This window comes from Anser anser (genome assembly GCF_964211835.1).
Source record: "Anser anser genome assembly, contig: HAP1_SCAFFOLD_446, whole genome shotgun sequence".
Taxonomy (NCBI): Eukaryota; Metazoa; Chordata; class Aves; order Anseriformes; family Anatidae; genus Anser; species Anser anser.
This window is the reverse complement of record NW_028153605.1, coordinates 18,975-34,889: the sequence shown is the minus strand read 5'-3', so window position 1 is coordinate 34,889 and position 15,915 is coordinate 18,975. Positions and strand designations below refer to the sequence as shown.

At 57.4% G+C, this 15,915-nt stretch overlaps 2 protein-coding genes and 1 long non-coding RNA gene across 4 annotated transcripts; 2 read left to right on the top strand and 1 right to left on the bottom strand.

The window, feature by feature from the left end:
• Positions 1–600: 600 nt before the first annotated feature.
• LOC310891847 (prefoldin subunit 5) lies at positions 601–2,671 on the top strand. Its single transcript, XM_083854078.1, has 6 exons — positions 601–733; positions 1,327–1,429; positions 1,581–1,612; positions 1,820–1,894; positions 2,233–2,338; positions 2,422–2,671. Exons 1-6 carry the CDS (start codon positions 662–664, stop codon positions 2,499–2,501), a joined length of 468 nt encoding a protein of 155 aa, XP_083710204.1. The 5' UTR covers positions 601–661; the 3' UTR covers positions 2,502–2,671.
• A 146-nt stretch (positions 2,672–2,817) lies between these two features.
• LOC310891845 (uncharacterized protein) lies at positions 2,818–5,446 on the bottom strand. The gene is made up of 4 exons (XM_083854075.1): positions 5,349–5,446; positions 4,721–4,777; positions 3,938–4,032; positions 2,818–3,823 (listed from the first exon to the last, which is right to left on the bottom strand). Exons 3-4 carry the CDS (start codon positions 4,011–4,013, stop codon positions 3,015–3,017), a joined length of 885 nt encoding a protein of 294 aa, XP_083710201.1. The 5' UTR covers positions 4,014–4,032; positions 4,721–4,777; positions 5,349–5,446; the 3' UTR covers positions 2,818–3,014.
• A 2,202-nt stretch (positions 5,447–7,648) lies between these two features.
• Positions 7,649–13,756, top strand: LOC310891843. Of its 2 annotated transcripts, none has more exons than XR_014577749.1 (3): positions 7,649–8,857; positions 9,526–10,053; positions 10,202–13,756. It is a non-coding gene; the product is annotated as an uncharacterized lncRNA (long non-coding RNA). The 2 variants fall into 2 exon arrangements; XR_014577750.1 differs by having other exon boundaries at positions 7,649–10,053; positions 10,202–10,255; positions 10,601–13,756.
• The last annotated feature ends 2,159 nt before the right edge of the window (positions 13,757–15,915 follow it).

The window sequence follows — 15,915 nt, the reverse complement described above, 5'->3', positions numbered from 1 at the left end:
GCTGGTGATGCCACCGCCTCCCTGGGCAACCCCTCCCAACGCCTGACCACTTTTTCTGTGAAGAAACGTCTCCTAATTTCCAACCTGAACCTCCCCTAGCACAACTTGAGGCCATTCCCTCCGGTCCTTAAGAAGAAAGCCGACCCCTGCTTCCTTGCAGGGTGGAGGGAGCATTGAGGTCTCCCCTGAGCCTCCTCTTCTCCAGTCCTGCTCCCCTTTGTCCCCTGTCCCACAACTGGACCCTTCCTTTTCTGAGGGGTCCCCTGCCCCCAGAGGTGTCTCAGAGCCCCCCCTTTCACCCTTGGTTTGTGAGGGAGACCCCGGGCCTCCCTCAAACAGTTGGGGGGGGGCTGCTTGGTGTGCCCCCCATGGCTCAGAGGAGCCCCCTCTGCAGTGAGGATCCAGCCTGCGCTCCTGGGGGGCTGCACCTTTGGGTCCCCCTCCTGGGGGGCGGCAACTTTTTTCCTTTGGGAGGGGGCAATGGGGTGCTGCCCCCTGGACTCCCCCTTTTTCTGGGAGCGGGCACAGCCCCCCCTCTGCTACCCCCCCCGGCACCTGCTGCCTTTGCGGGTCCCCGAAACTTGGGGGGCGGGGGGGGGTCCCGGGGGTCCTCCGGCCACCGGGGGGCGCTGCGGGGCGGGGAGGTGCGGCCGGGCCCAAGATGGCGCAGGCCGTGAACGTGGCGGAGCTGAGCCTGCCGCAGCTGGAGGTGCTCAAGGGGCAGCTCGACCAGGTGGGGCCGGGGGGGGCTTGGGGGGCACAAAGGGGGCTGGGGGGGGCAGGAGGGGTTGTGGGGCCCGGGAGGAATGGGGGGGCCTGGGGGGGGGGGCTGCGGGGAGGTGTGTGGGGCGAGGCTGGGCCTGGAGGTTTGGGGGGGGACTTTTGCGGCCCCAGGGGGGCTGTGGCGGCCTGGAGGAATCTGTGGGGCACGAGGGGGGCTGTGCGGCTTACGGGGAGTGTGTGAGCCTGGGAGGAGGTGTGTGGGGCCCAGGGAGGATGCGTGGGGCCGGCTGGCCCACAGGAGCTGCGCAGCAGGGTGCTTCACGCCCGACGTCCCCCAGTCCCGTTTCCGCGGGGGGCACGGCTGGGGACAGCCCCCACCTTGGTGCCCTCCCCGGGATGAGGCCGTTTCCCTCCTGCTCCCCCTGCGCCCATCCCTCTTGGGCTCCAGGGCTCACCCTCTGATCTCCCGTGGCTGGTTTGGGGCCGTTCCCAAAAACCAGCTCCAGAAGGGACCCTGCGGACCCAGCCCCACGAGGGCCCCCTCCGGCCCTTGGGTCCCCTCCAGCCGTCCCCCCGCGGCCGGGCCGCACGCTCTCTCCCCAGGAGGTGGAGTTCCTCTCGTCCTCCATCGCCCAGCTCAAGGTGGTGCAGACCAAGTATGTGGAAGCCAAGGACTGCCTCAATGTCCTCAACAAAAGCAATGAAGGCGAGTGGGACCCCGAGGGGCCGATTTCCTCCCTCCTGGCCTCACCGGCTCTGAATCTCGCTCAAAATCACCTGGGGCACAGAGGCAGCAACCTCTGTTCTTGGGGGCTCCCCTTGCCCTGGTGCTCACTTCTCTGCTTGCTCTCCCACAGGGAAGGACCTGCTGGTGCCGCTCACCAGCTCTGTATCCTTTGCTGACCCCACACCATTAACACCCCGGGGGTCTTTAGGGCCATCGGTTCCATCCCTCAGTGCCGTTGATCCAGCACAAACCTGCGCTGGCAGCATGGCGTGGTGCTGCCAGCGCCCCGGCTCTGCCCCAGCTCGGGGCTTTGCTCCGGGAGGTGCGTAACCGTCCTGGTCCCCTGCTTTCCCTGACTGTCCCCGCCAGATGTACGTCCCTGGGAAGCTCTCGGATGTTGAGCGCGTCCTGATCGACGTTGGAACCGGCTACTACGTGGAGAAGGTGAGGGGTGAGCGCCGGGAGTGTCACAGGGCGGTTTGGCAATTAGGGAACTGCTCCCATGCCTGTTTGCACCAACGGCCATTGGGTTGGGGCCGTTGCGGCCGCTGCTTCCCCATGGCGCAAGCAGGCTGATTTCTGAGCCCCGGGAGGGCAATGGGGCTCCCAGCAGGGTGCTCAGCACCTTTGCACGCCCCCGGGGGCTGTGCTGGTGTGCGTGGAGCACGGGCTTGGCCCCGGAGCAGCCGCCTTTTGGCGGCAGGTGATGAACGGGGCTGCCTCCGGCTGCGGCGTGCAGGATCTCAGCGCCCCGAGGCCGCTGTTGCCCTTTATCTGCTCAGACGGCAAATGATGCCCGAGACTTTTTCAAGCGGAAGATCGACTTCCTGACCAAGCAGATGGAGAAGATCCAGCCGGCGCTGCAGGAGAAGCACGCCATGAAGCAGGGTAAGGGCCAGCGCCGCCACAGCTCAGCACCTGGGGCCCCCCTGGCAGCCCCCTCACCGCCCCGGTGCCTCCTCTTCCCACAGCCGTGGTGGAGATGATGAGCCAGAAGATCCAGCAGCTCACAACCCTGGGGGCAGCGCAGGGTGCCACCACCAAGGCGTAGCCTTCGGCCTCGGGGGGCTGCCTTCCTCTGCATCATTGCTGGGCCGGGGGCACGGACTGCAGTGTGTCCCCTCCCCGTGCTCCTCGCCTTGCCAATGCCCCGACCCTTCCCCTTTTTGTAGGCAGCCCCTCGCTGCCAGCGTGTGGAATAAATTGAGATGTGGGAACATCCCCAGCGCTGCCTGCTGCTTCTCGAACCGCGGGGCTGGGGGGAGCGCCCCCAAAAGCAACCGAGAAACTGCCCCGGCCCCTCCACCTCTCTTACACAGGGGTGAGGACGTGGCGGAGCCCCCCCAGTCCAACAAAACTCAGACGCCTTCCCCCAACAGAAGTACTTTATTCTACAGCCGTGCCCAGGCCCCTCGCCCCGGTGGCGGCTTCTGCCCTCACCTCCTCCCGGCCCCGCGCTATGTACAACTGTGGGCTCCAGCCCTTCGCCGAGGGCGTCGTGGGCCCGAGCCCCACGGCATGGGCAGCGCAGTCCGTCCGTCTGCCCGCCCGCCCGCGGCCTGGCTCAGCGCACGAAGAGCGGCTTGTGCACGCGCTTGTGGCGGTTGAGCGTGGCGCTCTTGGCGAAGCTCTCCCCGCACTCCACACAGATGTAGGGCTCGTGGCCGTGTGCCTGCGCCCGGTGCCGCTCCAGCTCGGCACCGTCGTGGCAGCTCTGCCCGCACTCGGGGCAGGCCGGGGGCTGGCTGCGGGCGGCGTGCACCCGCTGGTGCTTCAGCAGGTTGGTGCTCTGGGCGAAGCCGCGGCCGCACTGCCCGCAGCGGTGGGGCCGGGCGCCCGAGTGGGTGCGCTGGTGCTTGATGAGGTTCTTGCTCTGCGTGAAGCTCTTCCCGCACTGCCCGCAGGTGTAGGGCTTCTCCCCGGTGTGGATACGCTGGTGCTGGATCAGGTTGGAGCTCCAGCTGAAGCTCTTCCCGCAGTCCCCGCAGCGGTACGGCTTCTCCCCGGTGTGCGTGCGGCGGTGCTGCACCAGGTGCGAGTTCTGGCTGAAGCTCTTCCCACACTCCCCACACGTGCTCGGCCGCTCCCCGGTGTGAGTCCGCTGGTGCCGCAGCAGCTTGGACCAGTGGCTGAAGCTCTTCCCGCACTCGTTGCAGATAAAGGGGCGCTGCCGCCCCCCCCGCAGCCGCCCCCCGCTGCCCTCCTGCTCCTCCTCGCCGTAGCCCCCTGCCGCTGAGCCGGCACCGGCCCCCCGGCCCCCCGCCGCCCCCCGCCTCTTGCCCTTGGAGGCCAGGGGGCTGTGGGGGATGACGGTCTGGATGATCTCGTGCGGCAGCACCTCATCCTCGCAGTCGCTCACGATGCCATCATCAGCTGTAGGCCACAGAGAGGCTGGGGAGGGGGCTGGGAACCTCCCCCCCCCAAGACTCCTTTCCACTCCCCCGGGGCTCTTTTCTGCCCCCTGGGGCTCTGCGCCCCCCTCCTCACCGATGTAGACCCTCCGCACCATGCCTGCCTCGTCCGAGTCATGGAGCTCCACCACGCAGGGCTCGTCCTGCTCCATGGGGGCGGCTGGGGGGGGCCTGGGGGGCGCCGAGCCCTTGGCTGAGCACAGGACCCCCACCCCAAAACCCTCTCTGACGCCCCCCACCCCGTGCTGCCTCCAAGCACCGGTGGCTGCGTGCGGGTGCCCGGCCCTTGGGGGGTTACAGCAACTGCTGGGGGGCTAGGGGCCCTTCATGGCCCCCCCAGGACCCTTTGTGGTCCCCCCAGGACACTTTGTGCCACCGCAAATCCCCTTGTGGCACCCCAGATCCTCTTCAGTCACCCGAAATGCCCGTATTTCACCCCAAATCCTCTTGTGCCACCCCAAATCCCTTTGTGCCAACGTAGGTCCCTTTGTGCTGCCCCAAATCTCCTCAAGCCACCCGAAATCCCTTCAAGCCATCCAGAAATCCCCTTGTGCCGCCCAAAAACTCGTTTGTGCCCTTGTGCCACCCGAAAACCTGTTCGTGCCCCCCCAAATCCCCTTGTATAGCCCCAAATCCCCTCGTGCCATCCAAAAATCCCCTTGTGATGCCCCCAATCCCTTTGTGCCACCCCAAACCCCTCGACGTTGCAAATCCCCTTGTGCCCCTTCGTGTCCCTTGTGTCCCCCCCTCCTCCAGTTCCATCGTGTCCCCTGCATCCTCCCGTGCCCCCCCACCCCTCTTTGCTCCCCCCATCCCTTTGTGTCCCGTCCCTCCCCCGTGCCCCCGTCCCCCTCCTCACCTCAGCTCCGGGGACAGCAGTGGCTCCGTGCTCGGCCCAGGGGACGGCAGCGGAGATCTGGGGGGGACACACGGGCGGCAACACTGGGGGGGAGGTGACAGCCCCTCTGTGACTGGGCTCCCCCCCGGCTGTGCCCCCTCCAGAACTGGGGGTGGGGGGCATCACAGACACTAAGGTGGGGGGGAGGGGGGGGCAGATTTTTTGGGGGGAAAGGATTGGAAAAGGCAGATGGGGGGGATTGAGGGGTTGAGGGGGGAAGATTTTGGGGGGGAAGGATTGGGGGTGCAGATTTGGGGGGGGGCGGATCCTGGGAGGAGGAACCGGATGCCGGGGGGGGGGGGGTCAACGGATTCCGTAGGAGGGGGGGGTGTCATGGACTGAGGGGGGGGGTCACGGACCGGTCCCCAACCCCGTCCCCAGCCCCCGCAGGATGCGGCCGAGGGGGGGAGGGGGGGGGCGGGGGTCGGGGGGGGCGGCGCTGCGGGCGGCGACCGGGGCCATCTTGGCACGGGGGGGGCACCAACCGGGGCGGGGGCGGCTCGGGCACGGCGCTCCCCCCCCACGCCTCCCCACCCCCCCCGGTTCCCTCCCCCCCCCTCCTCCTCCTCCCCCCCCGCCCCGGGCTTACCGGGCCCCGCCGCGGCCCCGCCGCCGCCGCCGCCGCTTCCGCCCGGCCCGGCCCGAGGAGGCGGCGGCGGCTCCGCGCCGGCGCCGGGGGAGCGGGGGGCGGGGGAGGCCCCGACCCCCCCTCGGGGACGGGGAGGGGGCGGCGGGGACCGAGGAGGGGGCGACGGGGAGGGGAGGGGGGGAGAGGAGCAGCCCCGGGGGGGCCCGCGGCCGGTAACGGGACCCCGGGGGGGGCGCGGCCGGGGGGAACGGAGCAGCCCGGGGAGGGGGGGGGCGCGGGGAGGGTCCGGGTTGCACGGTGCCGCTCCCAGTTGGCCCAGTGCAGCCCCAAAGGTCCCCAGTGCAGCTCCCAGTTTGCCCAGTGCACTCTGAGGGTTCCCAGTGCAGCTCCCAGTTTGCACAGTGCACTCTGAGGGTTCCCAGTGCAGCTCCCAGTTTGCACAGTGCAACCCCAAAGGTTCCCAGTGCAGCTCCCAGTTTGCCCAGTGCACCCACAAAGGTCCCCAGTGCAGTTCTCAGTTTGCCCGGTGCACCCACAAAGGTTCTCAGTGAGGCCCCCAGTTTGCCCAGTGCAGCTTCCAGTTTACCCAGTGCACCCACAAAGGCTCCCAATGCATCCCCCAGTTTGCCCAGTGCACCCCAAGCGTTCCCAGCATGTCCTCCGGGCTGCACAGCGCACCCTAAAACTGATCCAAGCACCCTCCAAAAGCATCCGGCGCACCTCAAAGCCCCCCAGTGCACTCCAATGTGTTCCCAGTACACCCCAAAAGTGCCCAGTCCATTCCAGTGCACCCCAATGCCACCCAGTGCACCCCGAGGTTCCCAGTGCGCCTCGAAGCTAACCAACGTGCCCCAGTGCTGCTCCGTGCACTCCAAAACCACCCAGTGCCCCCCAGTTTGCCCAGTGCACTCCCAGAGGTTCCCAGTGCACCCCTGTATGTGCCCAGTGCACCCCAAAGCACCCAGAAGGTTCCCAGTGCACCCTCCAAAACTGCCCAGTGCACCCCAAAACTGCCCAGTGGAACCCCCAAGGTTCCCAGTGTAGCCCCCCAGCTTCCCAGTGCATCTCAACATCACCCAGTTCATCCCCCCCGGCTTACCCAGTCCACCCCCCTGAGCTTCCCAGTGCACCCCAACGTCTCCCAGTCCACCCCCATAGGTTCCCAGTCTATCCTCACAGGTTCCCAGTGCACTCTCCAGCCTCTCAGTGCACCCCAATGCCTCCCAGTTCATCCCCAGAGGTTCCCAGTGCACCCCCCTGCTTCCCAGTACCCCTTCCACAGCTTTCCAGTGCACCCCAACACCGCCCAGTCCATCCCCATAGGCTCCCAGTGCACCCCCTGAGCACCCAGGGGTCCTTATCCAGCCCCCCCCGCCCCCCCCCAGCACTCGGGGGGCGCGGGGGGCAGCGGGGGGGGGGGCGAGGGGCCGAAGCAGCCGCGGTTGCACGCAGCGGGGGGAAACTGAGGCACGGGGCATCGGTGCCCCCCCCAGAGCAAACCCCAAGCCGCAAACCGGGCCCGCCCTCCCCAGGTCCCCGCGGATCGAGAGGCCGGGGCTCCCGCGGGTTCTACCCCCGTGGGGGGACGCAAGGACAGCCCCCCCCCCGCCCCGCTCCGTGCCTCAGTTTCCCCCACGTTTTTTTTTTTTTCCTTTGGGGGGAGCGGCCGCGAGGCACAAAGGAAACCCACATCACCCCCCCATCACCCGCCCCCCTCCCAGCGCCTCCCCAGCCCCCCCAAAGCGGGGCTCCCCCCTCCCCTGCAATGGGGGGGGGGTGTCACCGAAGAGCGAGGGGGGGGGAATCCCCCCAAAATCTCCACCCGCCAAACGACTTCGCCCTCCCCCCCATCACTCACCTCCGGGCGCCGCGGCGCGGCTTTGGGGACTCGGGAAAAGAGCGGGTGCCGGGGGGGGACGGGGGGGGGGCAGTTGGTTTGGGGGCGGTTTCCAGCGGTTTCGGGGCACCGTCGCGGGAGGCGAGGAGGCGGCGGGGCGGGGGGGGGCCGAGAACAGGAAGGTCCCAGCCACAGCCCGGTCCCCCGGCCCCGCGGCCGCCCAGCGGGGGGAGCCGAGGCTGCCGGATACTGCGAGGCCGACAGCTGGGGGGGGGGCTCGATGGGAGAGAAATAATGGGGGGGGGGCACCCGTTGCGACACCCCTGCCCCCCCAAGCCCAAGGGGACCGGAGGGGGTGCCCCCTCCTCCCTCACCCCCCGATTGTTATTTTTTTATTTTTTAATGGAACTGGGGGCGGGGGGGGGGATAGGGGGTGGTAGGGGGGGGTGGCACAGTGCTTTGGATGGGGGGGGTCCTTGCAGCGTCCCCCCCCACGGCGTTCCCGCTCTGTGTAAGGGCTGCAGCCACTCCGCATGCAAATAGGGGCTGGAAGTGATGCAATCCCAATCCCCATTCCCATCTCCAGCCACATCCCCATCCCATCCCCATCAAATGTTTAGGGTTGTTTGGAAAGAGTGAAGGCGCAGAGTCCTGTTGAGTGTGGGGTTGCGTAAAGGCTCCCCCAGGGAGTTCAGGTGTACCCAAAGGCTTCTGTTGGGAGCACATTTTGATGGGAGAAAGTGGCGCCGTACGTGTTGTCTAGGGTCCTACTTAGGGTTTGGCTCAGTGGTCTGGTTAGGGTTATGTTTAGGGTTGTTTGGAAAGAGAGAAGGCACAGAGTCCTGTTGCATGTGGGGTTGCTTGAATGCTGCGTGGTTCCTGAGAAAGGTGTTGTAGAGGGAAAAAGGTTGTCTGGCATGGCAGCTCCTGATGGTGGTCTTCTTTGGTAGGTGAAGCGGTGCCTGAAGCCCCATCCCGTGTAGCCTGAGCACGCCTCACTGAGGATGAAGCCTGCTTTCCAGCAGTTCCCAAAGGCATGTTGGGGCTGAAATGCTGTGTCTGTGCTTGGGTTGGGGTTGCGCCTTTGTGAGTTTAGAGATGGGTTTTAAGTTGGTGCAGCAGAGGGCCAGGCTCCATTGTCCTGTAATGTGTTTTGACCCATCAGCATAGCCTTTTGGTTTTCAGATAGCCTACTCAAGTACGTGATTTTTCCTGAGAGTGATGTTATTACATGGAATAGATTTTTTTTTTTTTTGGCGTGTAATCTGTTATGCTCCTAGATTTTTCTTTCTATGTAAAGAAAGATGTGAGCTAATTCCAGTTGAAAAAATTTCGGTTACTTGTTTGGTCATATTGTCCTTTCAATATTCAAAGCTGCAGCAAAAGCATGGAGATTGTTGCTTCTAGAAATACCCCAGTTCTCTTGTCTGCACTCTGCATGGTGTTGAGCTAAACCAGATTTAAAAAAAAAAAAAAAAAAAAAAAAAAAAAAAAAGAAATCAACAACAAAAAACACCGCAGCTGCTGCTGCTCCTGCTCCCTTTCTACTTTCATGTGCTTTGCCACTCCCCTTTCCCAGGTGATTGGGTTTGGGTGCTGGGGGGGGGGGCAAATGGATATGAGCCCCAGGTATGCCATCAGAGAGCTCATTGTGCCTGGGCTGCTCTTTGGGGTAAGTGCTTTGTTTTTCCTTCAGTTGGTTGCAAGGTTCCTTAGGTGGGTTGGAGTCTATGGACTGATGTGTTTCCAAGCAGAGACCAGTATGCACATCTTTTTGAGGTAACAACTAGTAGGATCTGTTAGAGGAAAGCAATCTATATAGTAGCAGGTGCCTTTATTACATGTAGCTCTTCCACAGGTGAGTAATTCTTATAGCATGTTTATGGATAGGATGATAATGTTAGTTTGTGTGTTTGCTTTGTGGTTCTGGGTCCCTTATAATTTTTGCAGAATTACAGGGCTTAATGTTAGTCTTCACCTGTTTGTCAAATATTATTGAAGTTCCCACCTTGGTAGTAAAGTGACAGAGCAGGGTTTAGGAGAAATGTATCATTGAAGTCCACTGTGCAAGTATGTAACTGAAAACAGCAGCAGTTGGCAGTTAAGGTGTAGTCATTTTTAGGGATAGGGACAGTTTGTTATATTTTTGGAACTTTTGGCTGTAGAGTCTTTAGACCTTGCAGCCTTCTAGATTTTGAGTGCTTGGAATTCACGTAATAGAGGTATGTTTAGGAGGGGTTGCTGGCTAACTTGTTTTTGGGACGTGGTGATATATGCTTCTGTTTTTGGGTTACTTTTTAATCTCTAGATACATCAAGCCATTTATGTAACTGTCCACAGGATTCACAAAGAGCTTCAGTACACACCACAAGGGGCTTGACTGCATAGGCGCAGTATTACGAAGAGGCTGAGCAGGGTCACCTTTTTCATCTGTAAAGGATAAGTCTGTGATGACCCCTGTCAGGTCTGCTGTGCATTCATGGCCTTCTGGTATTTGTGGACCTGAGGGTGTTTTTTTTCTGGCTCTGGTCTCTGTGCTTGAGACCTCTGTAAGGAGCTGTACTGTTAGCTTGTCCATCACGGGCATGACCTTCTCTTTTTGTTTCTAGTAGCCCAGGTCATAGGCACGGACTACGCTGGAAACTTGCAAAAAAAGTGGATGCCAGCGTGGGCACTGAGTTGGTTGGTGGATTGTGTTAGTTTGTTTTGCCTGTCAGGCAGGCTTTGCAAGCACCTTGCAACAGCGGAGTACATCTCTTGCCACGTTCCTGAGGCGTGCCAGATGTCATCAGTTCCAGTTTCTGAAATGCTGGAGATGCTCAGAGCGCAAGAGGAGCAGGAGCGTGATGCATCTCTTTGGGATGTTAGGTGAGCAAAGCAGTGGTACTGGGTTGGGGAATGTGGGTCTGGGGCTTCTTGGCTGTTGGGGTAGAGGAGGAAAGAAAAAGAAAAGGAAAGAAAGTATAGACTGTTTTGTGGATTGTCACGTTTGTCTGTTCTTTCTCCTTGGTCTAAGCTACGTGACCTTGGCTTGGCACGGCGAATGGAAGCACTAAGCCTGGATCGGAAGGTGACTGGCAAAAAGTTGGAAAACGGGCATTGTTTTTGGTTTGGCAGTCTATTGGTCCACCTCTAGGTGACTCATCTTTTCCAGGGACGAAGAAGATACTGGGAACTAGTTGCCCTTTGTGGTCCACATTGAGGATGAATTCTGAGCCCTGGGAATTAAGTCCAGGGGCAAATGCTGTGTGTTGAGGGTGGTTGGCAGGGGGAGGCGGGGAGTTGTGTAGCAGTTGTCTATTTGATTTCAGTAGCAGAGCAGGTCAGTTGACTACTGTTTTGTTTCTGAGGTGGGTGTTGCATTGCAAGATGCTTGGCCTGCGTGCCTTTGCCTAATGGCACTTTATTTCTGCAGGTAAAGTGGAGCCTCGCGCATGAAGCAACGTCCTGGCTAGCTTTTGTGCTCCTTGTTGAGGATGGAACCTGCCTCCCATCATTCCCAAGCTAAGTTGGGGGGCAAGTGCTATGTTTGGTTTGGTGTTGTGAATGGACCCATAGGGTGAGGGTCTGTGCTTTTAAGTCATTGCAGCGGATGGGGCCTTTCAGGATTGAGCACGGTCAGACGGAGAGGGGGGTGGGGGTTCTGTCAGGTAGGGCTTGAGCATGTGCCAGGCAGGGCAGTTCCAGCTTGGTGCCTGTGTTCTGTGTTGTCTGTGCTGTGGCTCTTGGTGCTCAGTAGGCCCTGGGGAAGCCATCCTGAGGGTATTGAACACTTGACCTCATTGGAATAATGCTGATGCTCAATTGGAAGCTGAGCAACTCTTGTCTTGCAGTGGGAGCTTAAAGAGCTCACTACTTCTGTGTGTGTAATTTTTATTTTGTATCAAATGTTTCCTGATACGATCATCATATGTTACGCACCCCTCAGGTCTTGATATCCTCATTGCCTTCTTCCACTGGACAGATTAGATGGGCAACTTGGTAGCCACACCAAAGGTCCTAAATGCTTGTTTCATCATGGTAGGGCTGATCTGAGCACTTTTTGACTTGCAGTCGCAGCTTAAAGTGCAGATGTGTTTCAGGTGTTGCGCATCATATTTGGTTTCAGATTGCATCTGTTTCCATTGTTGCTGTTGTGGAAGTCATGTGGGCTTCATCCGGAGCTCTGGCTTTGGAATTCATTTCCAAAGCCTTTTTTCTTAAGGGGTTTACACTCCCCATCCTTCCGGTCTCTGTCTTAAAGGCAGGCTTTTTATGCCTCCATCATCCCAGTTCTGGCAGTTGCTTCCAGTTGCAGGTCATGACATTGGAGTCTCTCCTTGTGTCTGCTGCAGAGCACCTGTTCTGACTTGCTGTTGCCATAGGGCTTCCCTCTGGGAGTCTTTTTTTTTTGTTGTTGTTCTGTGTTTTGTTTGTAGTGTGCCTGTGTGTGTGTGTGTTTGGCCTGGAGCTGTCCTGCCTGGCAGTTAGTGATGGTAACTAACGTGGCGGTCCATCGGTGTACTAATACATTGTCTGGACTGTTTTGGCAAAGACATCCAGTCTGCCTCTGGGCACGTACTGAAGGGCAGCTGGCACAGTCATCTCAGTGGTGTTTGCAGATGTGGAAGGGGAGACTCGAGCTGCTTGCGAGCAGCTGTTCGCATAGTGCTTGAACAGTGTGCTGGAAGAGGTCTGTTGAATCTTGAAAGCTTGCAGATATGGGGTTTTGAATTTCTTATCTTTTTCTTTTCCCTCCCTAGTAGAGGGTAAACCTTAGGAGGAACCAGTCAAAGGAAAGAGCGCCTTCTGGAACTGTCAAGCACTCGGTAGGCAACCTGGTGACCCTAACCTGGGTTAGGGTTGTGGTTAGAGTTGTTTGGGTTAAGGGGAATAAGGATTTTAGGGTAAGGGGGTCAAGGTTGTGGGGATAAAAATGCTGTTTTTGCACAGAGTTCCATCGTTTAGAGGGAAGGAAGGTGGTATTGAGAGATGCTTGCAGTGATAAGAAAGCTGAACAGACAACCTTGTAAAATACAGACAACCAGAATCCTTAGAGCAATTACATGGAAATCACAGTGTAAGAACCATTACCACCTCAAAGAGGAAAAAAGTCAAGAAAAAAAGCAAGTTGACTTGTAACAGGCCAGCAGCTGTGTATTTTCCATGAAGCACTGGATAGATTGTGAACATGGATTACCCAGTCAATGGGGAAACTGGGGAGGGTCCCGGTCATCGAGAAGAGGAAAAAAAAAAAAAAGGTATATAAAGTATATAAATAGTTAGTGTTATGGAGCTAGTAGGTGGCTTGTGGGATGCCTGCCATTGCAATTGCGAATAAAAATGCTACCTCACTGAGATCCTTGCCTGAGCCTATGTTATTGGTTACAGTGTGTTTCTAACAAGGTGTTAGGGTTTTAAGGTTTCAGGGCTAAGGCACTAGGGTTGGGTTTCAGGGTTAGGGTTTCCAGGGTTTAGGGTTAGGATTTTAAGGGTGTTAGGGTTGGAGTTATAAGGGTCAGGGTCCAGTCCTAATTTTTAGGGTTAGGGGTTTTAGGCAGAGGTCTTCAGGGGTTTAGTGGGGTGAATTTTATTGGGTTAGGGTTTTCAGGGGTAGGGGTTATGGTTAGATCCCTGGGTGCCGTAGGGTTAGGGGTCAGGGTTCTTAGTGGTTAGGCCTAATATCAGGGCGGAAGGCCAAAATAAGAGGTTGGGAGCACCCCCAAAATTGAAGGGTTGAAGCCCCAATTTGGGGGACCCCACAATTTTGAGGTTCCTTCCCCTAAAATTGGGCGGAAGAACTCTTAATATTAGGGGGAAACCCAAAAAAGGAGGGTGGGGGATTCTAAAATTGGGGCAATCCCCAAAATTGCTTGGGTCCCACCAAATTAGGGGAGGAACCCCCAAAATTGGGTGGGTGAACCCCAAATTGGGGGGAAGAACACTTAAATGGAAGTGTGAAATTCCAGAATTGAATGTGGACCCCCCAGAACTGGGGAGGAATCCCCAAAATTAGAGGGGACCCCCCAAAATTGGGGTTAAACCCCATATCTCGGGGGACAAAGCCCCAAATTAAGGGAAGGAACCTCAAAAATGTGGTGAGAACCCCAACATTGGGGGAAAGAACCTTAATATTAGGGTGGCAGGCCAAAAAACGATCGTGGGGGACCCCAAAATTGTGGGGGACTTGGAAGTGGGGGTGAGGAATCCCCAAATCAGAGGGGAAACCCCAAAACTGGGGGGGCGAAGCACCAAATTAGGGGAAGGAACCCCAAAATTGTGGGGAAGAACCCTGAAATGGAGAGCTGAAAACCCGAAATTGAGGGGAAACCCCCAAAACGGCGGGAAAACCTCCATAAACACAAAACGGAACTGGGAATATACCAGAGCAAAAAATGGCGTCCTACGGCAAGCTGCGAGGCTCAATTTTCCGGGGAGTGCTGGGAAATGTAGTTCTTGGGCACTGGGTTTCTAGGAGGCCATGTTGCCTTCCCAGAGCATGTCGGGAGGTGTAGTTCTCGAGAAGCTGCTCACCAGGCGGCCATGTTGGGAGCCCGGGGAATGCCGGGAGATGTAGTTTTCCGGCACTGGACTTCCGGGAGACCATATTAGTTTCCCAGAGCATGCCGGGAGATGTAGTTCTCGGAGCACTGGACTGCCGGGAGGCCATGTTGGGAATCCGGGGAATGCCGGGAGATGTAGTTTTCCGGCACTGGACTTCCGGGAGGCCATATTGGTTTCCCAGAGCATGCCGGGAGATGTAGTTCTCGGGCACCGGACTTCCAGGAGGCCATGTTGGGATTCCGTGGAATGCCGGGAGATGTAGTTTTCCGGCACTGGACTTCCGGGAGGCCATATTGGTTTCCCAGAGCATGCCGGGAGATGTAGTTCTCGGGCACTGGACTTCCGGGAGGCCATGTTAGTTGCCCAGAGCATGCTCGGAGATGTAGTTCTCGGGCACTGGACTTCCGGGAGGCCATATTGGATTAGGGTTAGGGTTAGGGTTAGGGTTGGGTTTGGGTCGGGGTCCGGGTCAGGGGTCAGGTCAGGGTCAGGGTTAGGGTTAGTGTAAGGCTTTATGGTTACTGTTAGGGTTAGTGTTATGGTTACTGTTAGGGTTTGTGTTATGTTTCGGGTTAGGGTTAGTGTTAGAGTTAGGGTTAGGGTTAAGGTTAGGGTCAGGGTCAGGGTCAGGGTTAGGGTTACCCCAGAGCGGAACCCCAGAGCGGACAGGCAGACGGGTTAGGGTTTGGGTTAGGGATAGGGATAGGGTTAGAGTTAGGGTTAGGGTTAGGGTTTCGGTTAGGTATAGGGATATGGTTTGGGTTAGGGTTCGGGTTTGGGTTTGGGTTAGGGGCAGGATTTAGGGTTAGGGTTAGGCTTAGGCTTAGGGTTTAGGGTTAGGGTTAGGGTTTGGGTTAGGTCTAGGTAAAGCGTTTGAGTTAGGGCTAGGGTTTTCGTTAGGGTTTTGATTAGGGGTAGGATTTATGATTAGTGTTAGGGTTAGGAGTTAGGGTTAGGGTTGAGGTTTAGGGTTACTTTTAGGGTTAGGGTTAGAGGGTTAGTGTTAGGTTAAGGTTAGGGTTAGGGTTAGGGTTTGGGTTAGGGAAAGGGATAGGGTTAGGATTTCAGTTAGGTATAGGGGTAGGGTTTGGCTTAGGGGCAGGATTTAGGGTTAGGGGCAGGTTTTAGGGTTAGGTTTAGGCTTAGGCTTAGGGTTTAGGGTTAGGGTTAGGTTTAGAGTTAGGGTTAGGGTTAGGGTTTGGGTTAGGAATAGGGAAGGGGTTTGGGTTAGGGTTAGGGTTAGGAATAGGGAATGGGTTTGGGGTTAGGGTTAAGGTTTTGTCTTCTAGTATTATTTGTACATTCCCATGTTGTTTTGCAATCTTTTCGCTTTTCATTAGTTGTATAATTAAAGTTTTTGAAAGGATGCCTCCCTGTTTTCAGTTTTCTCCTACGCCCTGAGGTTTAGCTGGCCTTGTATTCTTTTGCTTTTTATCAAGTCTTTTTGATACAAGCTGTATACAGCTTTGATACAAGCTTGTTTGTCCTCTATGGCATGGATGATTTTGCTGAATCTCCGTGATGCCTTGAAAAGGGCTATGCTTGGGGTCCGTGGCAGCATTTTGGTATCTGATACAGATTTTCCTGTTCTGGCATACAGTAAATTTCTTTGATATGTCTATTAAGACCGTAACTGTTTTCCTGCTTTGAGTAAGGAGTTGGAAGATGAAAGGTTAAGTGTTCATTTCCTTCCACATGGGCTGTAACCTTTGTCTGCATGTCTTGTGGTTGTGTTTTGTTTGTTTGTTTGTTTCTTTTGGCAGGCCCTCCAGTAGAGCAGCAGGGTGAAAGGTCTCGAGCTGGTGGCAGGACCCTGGCAGCTCTGCAGCCTGAGCAGGTGAAAGAACAGTATGTGCTCACTCTTTAAGGTTGGGAACATGTGGCAAGTTTTAAAATACAGGCTTATAACACAAATGGGTCCTGGAAAAAATCAGCTGGCTCCAAGCATTCAGGGAGTCAAGACAGTGAGAAGATGTGTCAGTAGAAATGAGCTGAAGTGAGCCAGATGTCAAACAGCATGGACTTCATATAAGAATGCAGTTCAGAAACTTGTCTCTTTCAGAGAGCGGAGATTATTTATCGTCTTGCTGACTTATTAACTGATCAGAGAGAAGAAATTCTCTTAGCAAATGAAAAGGACTTAGAAGAAGCTGAAAATAAAGGTAATATTATGGGTCCTTTCATGGT

Bases quoted from the DNA above. Each gene is read 5' to 3' on its own strand.
- LOC310891847 (XM_083854078.1), top strand. From the start codon at position 662: ATGGCGCAGGCCGTGAACGTGGCGGAGCTGAGCCTGCCGCAGCTGGAG. The intron at 734-1,326 runs GTGGGGCCGGGG...CTCTCTCCCCAG, and splicing joins TCAAGGGGCAGCTCGACCAG to GAGGTGGAGTTCCTCTCGTC. The intron at 1,895-2,232 runs GTGAGGGGTGAG...TTATCTGCTCAG, and splicing joins CCGGCTACTACGTGGAGAAG to ACGGCAAATGATGCCCGAGA.
- LOC310891845 (XM_083854075.1), bottom strand. From the start codon at position 4,013: ATGGAGCAGGACGAGCCCTGCGTGGTGGAGCTCCATGACTCGGACGAG. The intron at 3,824-3,937 runs GTGAGGAGGGGG...TGTGGCCTACAG, and splicing joins GGTGCGGAGGGTCTACATCG to CTGATGATGGCATCGTGAGC.